Genomic DNA, 17,335 nt, shown 5'->3' on the forward strand with positions numbered 1-17,335 from the left:
CAATATTGTAATGCATTACTTTTCAAAGTTCTCAACACTGAGACAACCTAAGAGAGAGAGAGAGAGAGGGAGAGAGAGAGAGAGAGAGAGAGAGAGAGAGAGAGAGAGAGAGAGAGAGAGAGACATACATAACATACTGTGTGAACGTGAAGTGATTAGTAAAATAAGTGCATACTCGTGTGAGAATCCGGTTCGTATTTTGCTCTGTGCCCGAGGGCGGGTGTGTGTGTGTGTGTGTGAGTGCCAGTCCTGCCAAACCAGACACAAACGAGTGTGTGTTTATAAACTACCGACAGCTAAACTTGACAAAGAAAACCCCGCGACAATGAAATACCCAGAGGACATTAGATGAGGTAAAGATATTACATTTGGTTGTTTAAGTCAACATTAGTGGCTTTCTTCTCGTTCTTGTTCACGTTTGAGTGGGAGTTTGACAGGTGCGACTCCATCTGTTAATTTATCCTCGTTTGTTAACATTTAACTAACCGAAAGTCTTTATCAGCTTGATCTAAAGTGCATTATAGTAGTTTATGCTTGTGTTATATGAAAGTAGATAAACACTTGGCCTCAGTGCATTGGTAAGCAATTTGTTTACTTTTGCCTTGTTTGTCGCTGTTTGTTTTGCGCGTGCGCGATTCAAGCATCGCTTTGTATCAGATATTTCTGTTGGGAAAAGACAGTTTCATTTCCTGCTGCTGGATTTTAATCTCTTTATTTGTCAGTGTAGCTGTAAATAAAGTATATATTATACACATGTACATATAAACACTTGTTGCATCAGTTTAATATGTATACTTGTGAATTTAGTGGTGTGGAAAGCAAATTTTTATTTACCAGTGATTACCACTGATTGCTACGGAAGGATTTACGGGGTTATAGTTATAGGCTAATATTTAAGTAAACATATAAAGATGACATTTTGGGCTGTAAAGAAATTGTCTATTTTGTAAGATTTTTTTTTAAATGTATTAAATAAAGTAAAAAAACAACAACATACAAACAAAAAGCATTGAAAATCATTATCTGAGAAAGTTGATGTCATTATTATAACTGTACATATCCTTGTGGCATTAAAAGCGATTAAAACAACATGTAAAAGAGCATTAGTGGGCTATTCACATGTCTACATGTTTTTTCTTCTTGTTTTAGGGAACTTGAAGTCCCTTTATTGCATCTGGAGGACATGAATTAACATTAACGCAGGTTGGAGCTTGACATTTTATTTTAATTTTAAAGTGTCTGGCAATTGAAAATTGCTTTTCTGATACAAGAACCTTTCTTTTTTATTTTATTTTTTGTTTTCTTAAATTTGTATTCTCTCATTTGTGCATTCAACTCGCTCAGTTCCCACATTTCCATTTGCAACTCTTAGGTGTGGTTTCTTATAAACCTAATCTAAATCATCTTAATAACCAGGTGTGAAGTGTGCCTGAAATGGAAGGGGAACCTAAACTAGATCTATGTCACCTGACTGAGGTGGAGCAAACTGTAATTCTCAATGTTCTGCTGAGAGATGCTGAACTACGCAGCAAGGAGGAAGGGAGAGTACGGTCAGTCTGTGTACAATACTGGACTTATTCGGTTCACATAAGTCATAGGAGCAATAAAAGTTACTTGTGTTTTCAGTAAGCTTCAGCAGACGGTGTCAGACCCTGTCCATCTGCGCTCTCTCTCGGGTGAGTGGTTTCATGAAGAGCGCGCTAAGAGATATCAGAAGGGAGGAGCTGATGTTGTGCATGCCTCCATACGCCGTAAGCGACGTGAAAAAGGTCACATGATCTCCTACTCATCCCTGTAGAGTAATAATTGTGTGTATATACATGTGTTGACAATAATCCTTTTTTTTTTTTTAAAGTAGACACACCTTTGATGGAAATATTTGATGAAGAACAAGGTAATAACTCTTCTCAATTACATGAGCAGCGAGATGAAGAGAGAGAGTTGGAGGAACATATCAGTGTAAGAGAGGATGATAAGGGCCAGGAAGAGAAGGAAACAGAAAAAGATGGAGAAAGGTTGGTGCAACTTTTGGTGTCATCTCTCTTCCTTAACTTTGGACTGAGTAAAATGAATGCATCTAAATATTGTATATTAACAAGGCCATATTATGCCATTTTACAAAGTCAGGATTTTTGTTATTAAGCTCTACCTAAATAGGTTTTCATGCTTCAATGTTCAAAAAACACATTATTTTCCACATATTCTCTATTGTTGCAGCTCCGCTCTTCCCAGTCTGTCTGTAACGCTCTGTTTAGTTCCTGCCTCTATGAAGCCCCTCCTTCTGAAAAGCACAATGTGCTCTGATTGGTTGGCTGGATCAGTGTGTTGTTATTGGTCAACCGCTTCAAGTGTGTTTGGGAAATGTCCCGCCCCTTACCATAACCGCCAGTTTCAACTTGATGGGCAATCAGGCTCACAAACGGCTCTTTAAAAAACCAACGTGATGGCGGAGAGAGCAGACGCACTATGAATACTATTCATAGAACCAATAGTACTATTCATAGTGCCTCTGCTCTCTCCGCCATCACGTTGGTTTTTTAAAGAGCCGTTTGTGAGTTAAAAGAGCCGGCTCATTTCAGTGAGCAGAGTCAAATGAGCCGGCTCGCGAAAAAGAGCCGGATTGCCCATCCAGTCGAAACGAATGTGTGTGCGCTTATATAGCCTAATTATTTTTTGTTGTTCTTTGAATTAGTCAATTATTTTAAATACAATTTAAATCATTTATTATTTCTTTATTACATAATGATTTCATTTCTATTGGCTATATTTTTCTAAATCGAGTCGGCTCTTCAGATATGCGAGCCAGCTCCCGACGTTCACCTACAAGAGCCGGCTCTTAGATCCGGCTCATTCGCGAACGACCCATCACTTGTTTCAACACACTACTAACTCAACCAGGCCCCGTCCTTTTATTTAGCGTATGCCTTGGACGGGAATTATTTAAATGAGGAATATTGTGACGTGTTTGTTCCTGGAAGAAAATTCGAGACTACAATGGAGGCGTTTCAGGGAGTTCAGAAACAGTGACACTGATATAGAGAATAACTCCCACTGGAGGGACTTTGTAACTTTGCAGAACTTTTTCATGCCTAAACAGCAACATTACACACTAAAGAATATGAGAATACATGGAAATCCATTAAATGCAGTGTACTTGGTCATGTCTTATTGGCCCTTATTCGCTAGCTTTACTTAGCTTGTGTGTGAACATGGTAACATGCAAATTTTGAATATGTTTGAAATCAGAAATATTGAATGGGGATATTTTCTGTGCAGATAAGATCACTTGTATTTAAGTCAAGTCATATTTAATTATATAGCGCTTTATACAGCAGATTGTTTCAAAAGCAGCTTTACAGAGAGAACAGGAAAATAACTATCAATAACTATGATGCAAACTTCATCAAATATAAGACAGATTAAAATATTGCTGTAAAGCAACTTTAAATAAGACAATTGTGTCGTTATTCAGCTCAGTTCAGTTCAATAATGATTCAATTACGTTCAATAACTGTTAAAAAAATAACAAAAGTTGTTGCAAAATTCATCTAGTTTTTTACTAATTATGAAACGAAGTTGAATCTATAAGCTGTAAAGTCCTCTGCATGAAACATCGGTGTCATTATCAAAAACATCAGGTTTTCTTCTTTTCAGTATTGTCAGTGCAGTCAAATCAATATTACAGAATATTAAATGTGTTTTAAACTTGAACAAAGTGTGACAGATTCAAGGGTGTGAACTAATATTCAATCATTAGTCTTATATTGTGGTACATCCTTTTTAGTCTAATTCCTGAGGTAACACCCGCACCACAATCCAGGACAAGACACATCACAAAGGTCATTTTACATTTAAGATTATATTATCTATGCGTGTGAAATATGAGAGATTTCTCATAATGTTCTTGCTTTGAACAGAAGAGCGCAGCAGTAGGAAATGGTGTTGAAGGTAAAATTCACTTTTCTGACAGTCTAATAAAATCATATGATGTGTTTAAAATGCCTCAGCGATCCCGTCTGCTCACCTTCTCTTTCTCTCGCGCCTCAGGAAGTTTTGGAGAGTCGGCAGACAAAGAAAGGAGAGTTTTGTCAAGTGCACCACCATATCTGCAGGTCTGTTCAGCATGGCCTGTTGTACAGATACACACATGTGTGAGAACCTGTTGTATAATATGTGTGTGTGTGTGTGTAGATGGACTCCGAGGGGGACATCGACTCTGGCAGCACTGAGCTGGACTACACTAGGTTTGGCTCAGTTAGCAGCTTGACCTCTCATCACATGGTAAGACACACTCTCTCAAGCTCAACACATGATGTTCTGCAGCAGCAACTGAAGCGTTGGAGATGTGAACAGTGCCGTTTCTGTGCGAGTAGATGAATGGCAGTTTGATGAGCCTGTACAGTGTGGGTGATTTCGGGGATGTTGTAGTATCGGGGCGGATCCAGTTCTCGTTGCAGTATGACATCAAGAAGGAGGAGCTTCACGTGCACATTATAAGCTGCCAAGACCTCGCATCGGCCCGCAAAAACCGATCGGACCCGTAAGTGTACAATGGCCGTGGTCATTTTCATTCAGTCATAACTAACAACTATTTATAAAATGGGAAAGTAGTCATGCTATATGTCTCCCCGATCTCATTCTTTCAGTATTTATTTTATTTATTTATTCATTTATTTTAACATTTTTGTCTCTTATGCTCACCAGGGCTGATCAAAAATACAGCAGAAACAGTGATATTGTGAAATATGATTACAATATTAAATGGTTGTTTTCGGTTACACTTTATATTAAGGTGTCATTGTTACAGTGTAATTATATATGTAAGTACTGAGTAATATTAAGCAACTACATGTACTTACTATAGGGGTAGGGTAGGATTAGGATTTGGTTTGATTAGGTTAGTTGCATGTAATTATGCATCATTTACTGTTAATACTATGGTAAGTACATGTAACATATGTAAAAAGGACACTGTAAAATAAAGTGTTACCCTGTTTTCTATTAGAATATATTGTAAAATATTATTTATTCAAAGCTGAATTTTTAGCTTCATTACTCCAGTCTTCAGTGTCACATGATCCTTCAGAAATCAGTATAATAAGAGGATTTGCTGCTCAAGAGACATTTCTGATTATTATTAATGTTGAAAACAGTGCGAACTGTGATGCATTTTTTCAGGATTCTTTGCATTTATGAAAAACTGCATTTATTTGAAACATTAATAATGTATTTACTGCCATTTTTGATCAGTTTAATGCATCTTTGCTGAATAAAAAAGTATTAACGGTAACACTTTACTTAAAGCCTTTATATATAATGCATTATAAAAGTATTATTAGTGCTTTAATTATGCCTTGTAATGCACCTTATAATGCATCGTATGGTCTTAGGAATAATTGTGTAACCATTATAATACTTTATAAAACGTATCTATTTATTGTTATTGTATAATGCATTAAAACACTGGACACACAACCAATTTCAGATTTACAAGGAATTAACAAGGAATCTGCAAATATTATAATGCATTTGAACTTTGGTTACAATTATTTATGAAAACATGTAATGCATTATACATAAAGGCTTTAAGTAAATGTTACCATATAAATTTCTTTAAAAAACCCGTGACCCGTGACCCCAAACGTTTGAACGTATAATGGACGGTTTCCATCTTTCTCTCACACACACACAGATACGTTAAAGTTTACCTTCTCCCCGACAACACATCCCGCAGTAAGAAAAAAACTGCAATGAAGAGAAAAACATTAAATCCAGTCTATGATGAAACCATGAAAGTCAGTTCTCTTTCATTGATTATTATTTTACAAATTACTCCTATGAAATCAAAAATACATTACTGAACTTCCAGTACTATATCTTTCCCCACTCAACTATAAAATGTTGCCGGTACCAGTACAAAGTGCGCAGACTGGACCTCCAGGCCCGTGTGTTGAGTGTGTCAGTCTGGCACTTGGAGAGGTTGAGGAGAAACCTGTTCCTGGGAGAGGTGGAAGTGAGGCTGGGTCTGTGGGACTGGAGCCAGAGCCAACCGACCTGGCACAACCTCCAGCCAAGAGTGAGCCCCGTTCAGAGATAGTCTGATATGTGTAATGAAATAAACCTGTGATAGCCAGTCTCTCATTTAGGAGACTCTTTCTCCTGATGTAGGTTCAGTTAAGTCCAGATGCCATCATCAGCAGAGGAACCATTCTGTTCTCAATTAAATTTGTACCTCCGGGTTCAGAGGGTGAGTCATATTTAAAACCTTTATATCCACATTTATATGCAGGGCCATTGCTAAAAGTCATGTGGCCCATTACCAGTTTTTATGGGTGGGCCCACTATCCCTTCAGTAAAAGGCTGTACTGTAGAGCAGAGATTCCCAAACTTTTTTGGTAAAAAAAATTTCTTGAAGTACACACTTTATGTTAATATTTTAATTACTTAACAAGACTCTCTGATATTGGATAATGGTCACTTGTCATGCAGGTTAACAAATAAAATAAAGTATTTTAATTATACATTTTTTAAATTTCATCAGAAACTTATTTTGTGATTATATCATATTTGTACATGATTATTGTTATTACTTTTAACTCTTAATTATGCACAATGAAGCCAGAAATATATTAATATTGTATTACAATTGCACTTTAAATAAAAATATATATATTTGATCATTAAAAAATAATTAAATTTTACACTGCAATACTAATGTCTTAAATTATTCAAACCCTCAAGCTTTTATTTTGGCGTAAAATTGTTTTTGCTGTTTAGTTTATAACCACTTCTAAGCTATATTGCATACTTTATTATTATTACTTGTGCAGCCCTATTTCTTTATTTTAAATGTTGTGATTTAATTATTAGCTTTTCATTTAATCACAAACCCCTAGTTTGGTAAACCCTGCTGAAGAGGACCTTTTTGGATCTCATTACTGATTGGTCCTGGGCATAGACAGTATATAAGAGGTCCTGGGACAGTGTTGCCCCCTTGTGGTGTGTTCAGGTGCCGCGTGTTTAAAACCCCATCATGTCAATATCTTGTTTTGTGTGTTCTGTGACTGTAGGAAATGGTCATCCACTGACTGGTGAGCTCCATATATGGTTGAGAGAGATTGTTGGTCTACTTCCCACAAAACGTGGTGCACTCGACACATATGTGAAAAGGTGTGTGTGCACATTCACGACAGAGTCATTTCGTCTAATTAATTTGTTTATTATGTGTCAGTGCATGAGTATGGTCTGTGTTTGTACAGTGTGGTATTACCAGATGAAAGCGGCGACAGTGGCCAGCGGACTCGACTGGTGCGAGCTTCTGTCAGCCCGGTGTTCAACCACACCATGGTTTATGACGGGTTTCAGTCCAGTGACCTCATTCAGGCATGTGCAGAAATAACGGTCTGGGATCCACATCACTCCGACTGTCTGGGTGGAGTACGACTCAGCACAGGCTCTGGTAATACACATTTGAACATACTTGACAGTAAAAATAAAAACAGCTAAGAGATAAAGAGGACCTATTATGCCCTTTTAGAAAGTCTTGATTTTGTTTTTAGGCTCTACTATTATAGTTTTTCATGTTGAATGTTCAAAAAACACCTTATCTTGTGGGTGACCATATTTTAGTTTTCAGAAAAGGGGACGGGGGCGTGGTTGGGGGGTGAATGCGTCAAAAAATACTTGACAAATGCATTCACTACCTTGCAACTATGTTATTGTACTTTAATACATAAAGTAATACATCCTTTCCATTCAAGGTTTGGCCCGCAACAATAGAATAATATTTAAAAAAAAACAGTTTTTTTAATGGCCATTTCTTTTCATGGCCATAGGTTAAAATAAAATAAAATAAAATACACTATTCACAGTATTCAGTAAAAAACTATTTCAATCCTCCTGATGTTCTCTTGTAGCCTATACTTTACTGATGTGGGCTTCTAGGTCGCTAGCACCTTTATTTGACACTGACACGTACAGCTTTGCAGGTCATGCATTCTGCTTTACACGGATCCCGACCGAAACGAAAACACGGATTGAGAAACGCGCTGATTATAACAAGACGCAGCGAAGCCAAAGCCAGTTTCATATGTTTTGTGTGCAAAAGCAAGCGCCAATTTAAAGTACACGCTTAATGGTCCTATGAAAAACAGTGAAATTTATATAAACGCCCCGGACAGTACGTAAATAGTGGACTTGTCTGGGCAAAAGAGGACGTTTGGTCACCCTACCTTATCGTACATATTTGACATGGTTGTAGCTTCTCTCTTCCCAGTCTGTCAGTAACGCTCTGTTTAGTTCCTGTCTCTATGAAGCCCCTCCTTATGAAAAGCACAATGTGCTCTGATTGGTCGGTTGGATCAGTGTGTTGTGATTGGACCACCGCTTCAATCGTATTTAAGAAATGTCCCGCCCCTTACCATAACCACCAGTTTCAACACATTACTAACTAACTGATCCAGGCCCCGCCCCTTTATTCTGCGTATGCCTTGGGCGGAAAATATTTAAATGAGGAATATTGTGACGTGTTTGTTCACGGAAGAAAACTCAAGACTACAATGGAGGCGTTTCAGGGAGTTCAGAAACAGTGACACTGATATAGAGAATAACTCACTTTGAGTGACTTTGTTCATCAAACAGCAACATTACACACACAAAAAAAATGCTGAAATGTTTAAAAGGCATACTGGTTCCTCTTTAAGACGGTGTGTTTGTGTGTTGCAGGAGTGAGTTACGGTCAGTCAGTTTGCTGGATGGATTCTACCGAAGATGAGATCAGTGTGTGGTCAAGAGTGATTCAGAGCTCCAGCGGCTGGGTGGACACTAGTCTGCCAATCAGAACCAACTTACAGCTCTGCTCTGACTGAACTTTGTTCAACTTATGCATATTCACCGTGTGACCTTGGTTGCAAAACAGTTTGAGTAAAGACTGGAATACACTGCTCAGCTTTTGTTCAGATTTTTGTCCTGATTTGCAGTCTGGACGAGTTGAGTTGAGTTGAGTTGACACTGCCAAAAGTCAGAGCCAGTCAGCAGATTTTAAGCACTCAGAATTGACAGATTTCATTGTGTAGTGTACGATAGGCACAGACTCACAGGTTCTTAGCTTCAGACTAATATTTCATCCATTTGGAGTATATCAAACATGTTTAATGTTTTAAACGTCATAGTGCATACCCTTATCTTACCATTTCACCTCCAAATACTGTAGCAATCTGTACAGGACAGAAATGAGATCAACCTCCTCTACATAAAGTTCTAGAAAGGGAATGGAAACAATCAAACATATTTTGCATAGATAGTGGATTTGTTACAACACAATCCTCACACATTTCTTTGAGTATGTTGCCAACATATGATAGTGTTTTTGCAAGAGTTTGTCATGCAGATCTGAGGGAGAAAAATTAGAATTTATTGTCATAACAAATAGTTCAACTAACTTAAACTGCTCTCTTAGGAGAGTAGTGATATTTTCATATTTTCTTGTATCTAGATATCTTGCTAAATGTATAATGTTCAATTTATAATTTGTAGCTGGTCTGTTTATAAAGTGCCCATTGTTGGTCAACCCCCCAAATGTAATGAAATACTAACTACTGATTAAAACAACACATTTTTCTTTAATTAAATGTGCATTGCATCAGTTTAAAAAAAATGACTATCAAATCATGTTCTGATATTGTATGTCCTTTTTCTTTTTTGTCAGATTATTCAATAATAATCTGTTAAAACCAGTTTATTTTTGCTTGCATTAGGATGAATAAAAAAAAAAAAATGCCATTCTGTATAGTTGTAATATAGGCGTATTATGTAAAATTGTATACATTTGTTTGCTTCTTTATTAAACTTGGTCTATATTTTTCCACAGTGGCAGTGGCTTATTTCATGTTTCAAGCATTTCTTCAAAGTTTCTACACATCTCTCATTTCACTATCGATTTCCATATTTCCATACTGTGATTTCGCCATAGACAGTATATAAGAGGATTTCGCACATGATTGTTGCTGTCTCATTTCTGGGTGTGTCATGTAAACTTCAAACATGGCGGAGGAGAGAACGACTGAGGGTTAAGTTTTGTTCGTTTTACTTCTCCTCTGTTTACAGCCATATGCATATTTATATATATATAACCATCCGATGCTTGTTGTGTGCAGTTTATACAGCGAAAACAGCATTTATTTGACGGAAATCCGGAACAGTCGCAATGATTGTTTGGCTTTATACTGTCTATGCTGTTTGGTTGTCAGCAAATGGGACGCGTTGTTATTATTACGACCTCCGAAGTGGGAAGTAGGACATTTTCGATAAATGTAGCAATAAACATGCCGCGACGTTAATCTTTTGATCCATCTACAAATTTGAAGAACTATGTTCTATTTACTATGTATTCACTCATCAGCTGTTTCTTTGGGATATTGATCTAATCGAGAAAAGTCATAATTCGATAAATATTTGTCTGCCCCCAACGGACCCTCATGACATAACGTTAACAGTATGGGAGTTGATCTCGTGATTTAATTTATTTAACATAAACATTGCTAAGCAACCTGCCAAGTATGCGATACATTTCTATTCTATTCATCGTTATAGAAAAGTTGATAATACATTTTTTTGTGATCTCTCTGTCTTCATCCCCAGATGCCACACCAGTTGGTGGCAGAACAGTTCCTGATTTTGGAAAGATGTATCATGTCAAAGGTGCATTTCTGCCTGATTACACAGTCCATCCCAGTACAGTACACTTCTTTTTCAGTATGTTACTTCTCCCTCTTTTATGTAGGTGAGCTGTCTTTGCCTTATTCTGGTGATAAGCTAAAGGAACCGTTTGAAGTTTGGTACGACATTGAGGGGAACAGAAGTCGCATCGACTATCATAATAGTCAGTGATCTTCTCTCGATAAAGTCACATAAATGTTAAAATCAAAATAGATTATGTTTCTCTTCATCGATGCTCTCTATACAGGTACAGTGCGCACTTTTCTGATTGGAAATGACTTGGATTATGGTGCCATTTACCAGATCACACCAGTTACCACTGAGACTGAAATACAAGCTATTAAACATTTCCAGCTTAATGGTACAAAGGAGGATCCAATACGTCCACAGACAGCACTGCCTGATCTGCAGGACTTTGAAGTATGTACTTCTTAAAGGGACAGTTCACTCAAAATTGAAAAATTCTGTCATCATTTATTCATCCTCATGTCTTTCAAACCTGAATTACTTTTTTTTTCTTTAGAGCAAACTAATGCAACAATGAGGCTGAAATGTGTATAAAATGTATTTTATATATATATTTGCAGTTTGAGAAGATGGAGGATTACGCAGGCGTTCAGTGTGAGGTCTGGAAAAAGGTCACACAGGCTGGTCATAAGAAGAACACATATCGTCTGTGGGTCACACGTCCAGAGGGAAGTGATTCCCCAGCCGTCCCGTACCACTATGAGATGATGGGTTTCAACACACTCCTGGAGTCTCACAATGACAAATACATGATTGACTACAGTGACTTCAGTCCTCGAACTGAGTCTGACATTTTCACTCCACCTGAAGGTAACTGGAGAACACACATTCAGTGACATGCCTTTGTCCGTCTCTTTTACTCTTACACACCATCTAATCAAATGCTCACTGAGGTTTTATGTGTTTAGAAACGTATGAGAAGTTTCCGGATCTTCCTGAGGAGCATCAAATATTGGCCAACCCCCTTCAGGACTATGTCCACACCTCTCCTGTTAGCCACGCCCACCGCTTGTTCGGCCCCTTTAAGGAGAAGTTTGAGCGTCAGTATGGAAGTGAGAAGGAGCACGAGGAGCGCGAGATCTACTTTGTACATACTCTTCGGTGAGGAAAAAAAAAACGTAGATATTTAGTGATGTAAAAATAGACACCAATTTTATTATTTACGTAATCGATTAAATAAGCAATACTTTATGAGAGTCTATGCTATATTGTGAACATAGTCATGGCTAAAAGCATTTGGAATGACAATGGTAATCCCTCAAGTATGTCTATCAGGTCAATTATTGTAATTAATATTCATAATTATAGCTGTATGTGATGATGTGCGGCTATTTTAATTCCAAAGGCCAAGGGAACTTTATCAGGATTATAGTATCCTGGATCCATGAAATAACTGGCCTTTAAAAATATAAATCTGCCTCTATGGGGATTTAACATAGGGGTGTCCTGACTTATGCACCCTGTATTTTACAGAAGAACATTTATTTATTTACGATACATTATTCATTCACAAACAAAATTGGTGTCCTAAAAGGTTGGAGTTTTCCTCATTTTTTAATTAAGGCATTAAGATCAATTTCCAAACGATGATTTTTTTATTCCTCTTTTTAGGTAACTTTAGCATGGGTGTTTAAACTTATGCATAGCACTGTATTTGTGTCTGCTGACAAAGATATTTCAACCAAAATAACAACCGAAAAGTTCACAAAATGTTCATAGTTGTCGCATACTCAGACATACTCAGTCGCTTTTCCACCGTCGGGCCGGACGGTTTTAATAACGGTGAGTAACGGTTCCAGTTATATTTCCACGTGAGCTTGGTTCGCCTCGGCACGATTACAAACTGCTCTCGGCTCTGAACGCTGGGCCGGATCAGCATGGACTGGTTCAGCAAAGAGAACAGTTTAGTCTTGACGTTGGAAAAGCAGTTTTTATTTTATTTTTTACAAGTAGTACTAGTAAGCAGTCTTTGAACTTTCCTTATTTAAGATACTTATGCTTTCTTTTTTACATCCTCTTCCTCCTCAGACTTGTGCACTCTTCAAACAGAGCCGGTCTCACATTCAGCCTCGGTATCAATGACTTCGCCGATTGGTCAAAGGCAGAGAAGGCCAGGATGAGAGGTTTACGTGTTGCGGAATAGAGAAAGGTTGTTACAAAAAACAGCCCTCACTCACACATTTCTTTTGAGTAGGTTGCCAATGTATGTATTAACAAGTAGCTCAACTAACTTAAACTGTCCTCTGATGAGAAAAGTGTAATCGATAATGTTAATAATCGGTGACCGATCGATTAGCTGCATGTTGTGCACGGAAAGCATCCTCCAGTCACGTGACTTTGCACGTTTGCAGCAGTGAAAACGCATTTCTGAACAACACATATCATAAACATCAAAAACACAGAATTAGCTGCTGTGGGAGAAGTGCACATCCCGTACTGTCATAAACATAACGCCTAATATTAAGTGCTTCAAACAAGTGCATAATTAAGCATGAAGTTTACCGCGGCTCGCTCTGTCAGGCGGCTGGACAGATCCATGTGTTGATTAAAGTGTTTTCTCCAGCGCATGACTTACATTTTGTTTATATCATTATCTGTAAATCTTCGAGAGCCAGTGAGTATTTTAATTTGGCGTAAAGGCCTTTCATGACAGCAAGCGATAGTTAAACTTCACTGAAGGAGCATCAAACGACTGAGCGCAATAGAATGGAAGTGCAATAATTCTGATGAAAATATTAATTTTGCTGCATTAAATGTGCATTATGTTGGACTTTAAAGGAATGTTACATGTAACACGACTAACTTTTTTTTATGAGAGCATTATCTGTAAGGGAGTGTAGTGTTGGCCTACTCCTATTAATATGTTCATGAGTGAGTGTGTGTTTAGTCTGGGCTTTTTCTGTACTTTTTTTCGCAAAATATATAGCATAGCCTACATTATAGATATATCATTTATTATATTTTCTTTCATAGCCTTTAATTTATTGTTTTGAGGGCAACATTGGGCAAGATGCTGAATAACTTTTTATCCAATTATTTGAAGACTCAATAAACCGATTAATCAATTATCGAAATAAACATGATCCATCCACATATATACATTTGAACATGTTGAACTTTTTTTTATGGTGATGACATCAATCTCATAATAGCTAAAGAGTATATAAATAGTTTAATTTACAGCTATTTATTTAGGAGATTGATCTATGATGTTATCACTGTAAATCAATGTTTAACACACTGGACATACGCCCATTGTAAACAGTGCGTTATATAACATACACTTTTTTTTTTACCTTCAAATTCAAAACACTCAAGCAACCACTTAAGAACTGGCCAATCTTCAGTTTGAGCCTATATTCCAGTAGTTTAAAGTTAATTTAATTCTTAGTTCTGATTGCTTTTTTACATATATCTTAACCAATAATTCAGGAATGAGTGTACCTTTAAAAGCACCAGCACACTCGCAGTGCATTTTGCCAGGAGTTAAAGGTGAACTGATTCCAGGCACACAATCTCTACCGACGGACATCAAACACAGACCTTGACCCAGTTCAATAATATTTGTCCATTTGTCCATCCCCTCTATGAACCCTCATGTCAAATATGACGTTAATTCAGTCCCCCCTTCGTGTGTTTTTATTGCGAACTTCTGTTATCCACGAACACTCGTGTCTGTCTACTTTTTTTCACAAAATGTATAGCATAGCCTACATTATAGATATATAATTTATTATATTTTCTTTCATAGCCTTTAATTTATTGTTTTGAGGGCAACATTGGGCAAGATGCTGAATAACTTTTTATCCAATTATTTGAAGACTCAATAAACCGATTAATCAATTATCAAAATAATTGTTAAATGCTTCCCTACATCTTTCGCTAAATCATCTTTTGAATAAGTGCATTTGTTTAAATGGAGTATCTTCATTTTCAACTTATTTTGCAAAATGTATAATTTTCACTGTATGGCTTGAAGTCTGTTTGCTTGACATTCTTGGTCAACCCGAAATGTAATAAAATACTAACTAAACAACACTATGCAATAAATAGGTTCTGATATTGATAACCTTTTGTGTCCGACTTTTCAATAATTTGTTTTAAAACCAGTGTTTATTTTTACTTGCATTAGGATGAATAAAACAATTAGACACCCTTCTAATTGTAATACATTATTTTACTTTTATTTTCTTTTTTTCTTTAACTTGATCTACATTTTTTCCACTGTGCCAGTAGCTCATCTTATGTTTCAAATTAGTTCATATCTTTTTCTTATTGCTGATGCCAAAGTAGTTCAATTTCTTCCTCCAAATTGTTCCTTAATCCTGCCTAATTCCACCCCAATACATTTTCTGTCATGTTTTATGATCCATCTACCATTTACAGTTTTTCTCAATTGCTTTGGCTCAGTTCTCAAATGTTTTTTTTATTTACCAAAACATTAAGTTCAGATCTCTGAACAATTTGCTTCTTTTTCACATCAGATTTTCTTATTGATTTGAGCAAATTGCAAATGCTTTGGCACATGTGTGCAAAGAGTACATACAACTGTCTGCAGTTTGGACAACAAGTAATTGCATATGGCTTGTTGATCAAAACTGATGACTCGATTCTCACTTACACTGTCAAACACTTCAGAACTTCTCAGACATTTTTTATTGTGTAAGCCATCACATTCAAAACGATCTATTCAATTATCATAATTAGTATACATGAATTTATATTCTAAAATATATCTGATATTGACATTGTTTGTAATGTCTTCTAAATTGGCACATGACCTCTAATAGCATTCGCAATCTAATTGCAAATTACCTCTAATATGAATCAACCATTTAACCATTTAACCAATCAACTCTGGGAGTATGTATATATATATGTATATAGATTGCCCACAGCACAATCACTGCTGTAGAAGTTTTTGAGAATGGAGGACGTTCACAACCCTGAACAGCAGCAACATGCTCGTGGAAGAGCAATTGGAAGGCGTGTAAGAATACGTGGTGGTGGTAGAGGAAGAAATAATCGAGGAAGAGGTGGAAATAGAAGAGTCAGAGTTTCTGATGAAATCAGAGCCACACTTGTGGATCATGTCATAAATCATGGTTTAACAATGGAAGAGGCTGGTCGAAGAGTACAGCCTAATGTAAACAGGTCCACAGTGTCATCAATTGTGCAAACCTTTCGTAGGGAAAACAGGTAAATATGTTTTTTGTTTTGTTTTACAGTATGTAAAGTATTTTTACAGTATAAACAACAATATTGTAAAGGTAAATGCAAGTCTATTTGTTTATTCTATAGAACTGCACGACAACCTCGCGCTGGTGGCAGAGCAGCAGTATTTAACCAACTGCAAGAACAAGAAATTTGCAACATGGTCATAGCCAACAATTCCATCAGGCTAAGAGAGAGATCCAAAGTGCAATCATAAATGACAATAATGTCTTTGCAAATATAAATTCTGTCAGCATTTCCACCATAGACAGAGTTTTAAAAAGACATCAGATGACTATGAAACAGCTCTATAAGGTGCCATTTGAGAGGAACAGTGAAAGAGTCAAGGCGTTGCGGTACCAGTATGTCCAGGTAAACCATTGGTGTGCACTTAGTGAGTTTTCCTGTTTTTCTAAGATGCCTGTATTACTTTACTGTAAGTTTCAGAAACCCATAAGAAAAATCATTTACTGTTACATTTTTTTCTGTGTTTCTTCATAGAGAATCATGGAGTTAGAAGTACATGAAACGACCCACATTCTTGTTTTTGTGGACGAGGCTGGGTTTAATCTGTCCAAAGGCCGGAGACGTGGTCGCAATCTCATTGGACACCGAGCCACAATTGACACACCAGGCCAACGTGGGGCCGTGTGCTGCCATTTCAGAGAACGGTGTGAGCACACATATTCCACACATTGGGCCCTATGATACCCAACTTCTCCTGGCCTTCCTAAATACACTTTACAGAGACCTGATTCCAGAAAAAGAAAGAGGTTTAGTTTGACCACATTTGCCTAATTATGTTGTTGTCCTTCCACCATACTCTCCATTCCTAAATCCAATAGAAGAGTTTTTTTCAGCATGGAGGTGGAAAGTGTATGATCATAGACCACAAAATCAGATGTCTTTGTTGGATGCCATGAATGCTGCATGTGAGGACATCACAGCTGACCATTGCAGGGGATGGGTGCGGCATTCAAGGAGATTTTTTTCCATGGTGTGTGGCAATGGAAAACATCAGATGTGATGTTGATGAAAATCTTTGGCCTGACCAACGTGAGCGACAAGATGTCCACCAAGAATAATTTTTTTCTTTTTTTTTCTATGAATGTTATTTGATGTTTGTGTATTTGTGGTAATACACAAATATGAAATGTAAAGTGAAATCTTGTTACTCTTGTCAGTTACTTTACATGTACAGTAAATACACTTGTATTGTGTATATACACATGAAGTACAAAAATAAACACTGTAAAAATACAAATGTTCATATACTTTTTTTTTCTACATACTGTAACGGACAGAACGTTACTTGTTCTATTGTATTTTTGCTAATTGTTGATGCCCTAGTGTGATGTATTTGGGTCACGTGTAGTAA

General features: G+C 37.0%; 2 protein-coding genes across 12 annotated transcripts; both read left to right on the plus strand.

Moving 5' to 3' along the window:
• The first annotated feature begins 50 nt into the window (after positions 1–50).
• On the plus strand, positions 51–9,870 carry sytl1 (synaptotagmin-like 1). 11 transcript variants are annotated; one of them, XM_079589731.1, is made up of 16 exons: positions 51–353; positions 1,150–1,203; positions 1,417–1,550; positions 1,627–1,769; positions 1,856–2,015; positions 3,785–3,839; positions 3,918–3,948; positions 4,048–4,112; positions 4,192–4,281; positions 4,374–4,540; positions 5,693–5,795; positions 5,915–6,076; positions 6,169–6,247; positions 7,071–7,170; positions 7,260–7,459; positions 8,725–9,870. In XM_079589731.1, the coding sequence occupies exons 3-16, from the start codon at positions 1,435–1,437 to the stop codon at positions 8,865–8,867; spliced, it is 1,614 nt and encodes a 537-aa protein (XP_079445857.1). In that variant the 5' UTR covers positions 51–353; positions 1,150–1,203; positions 1,417–1,434; the 3' UTR covers positions 8,868–9,870. The 11 variants fall into 11 exon arrangements, with proteins under 11 accessions (XP_079445857.1, XP_079445861.1, XP_079445865.1 ...); XM_079589735.1 differs by having other exon boundaries at positions 1,859–2,015; XM_079589739.1 differs by having other exon boundaries at positions 159–353; positions 1,627–1,751.
• A 114-nt stretch (positions 9,871–9,984) lies between these two features.
• Positions 9,985–14,902, plus strand: LOC306986857 (counting factor associated protein D). The gene is made up of 7 exons (XM_079590585.1): positions 9,985–10,066; positions 10,639–10,698; positions 10,781–10,879; positions 10,964–11,136; positions 11,304–11,553; positions 11,652–11,844; positions 12,772–14,902. Exons 1-7 carry the CDS (start codon positions 10,042–10,044, stop codon positions 12,884–12,886), a joined length of 915 nt encoding a protein of 304 aa, XP_079446711.1. The 5' UTR covers positions 9,985–10,041; the 3' UTR covers positions 12,887–14,902.
• Positions 14,903–17,335: the final 2,433 nt, after the last annotated feature.

This window comes from Phoxinus phoxinus, assembly GCF_949152265.1.
Source record: "Phoxinus phoxinus genome assembly, chromosome: 19".
NCBI lineage: Eukaryota > Metazoa > Chordata > Actinopteri > Cypriniformes > Leuciscidae > Phoxinus > Phoxinus phoxinus.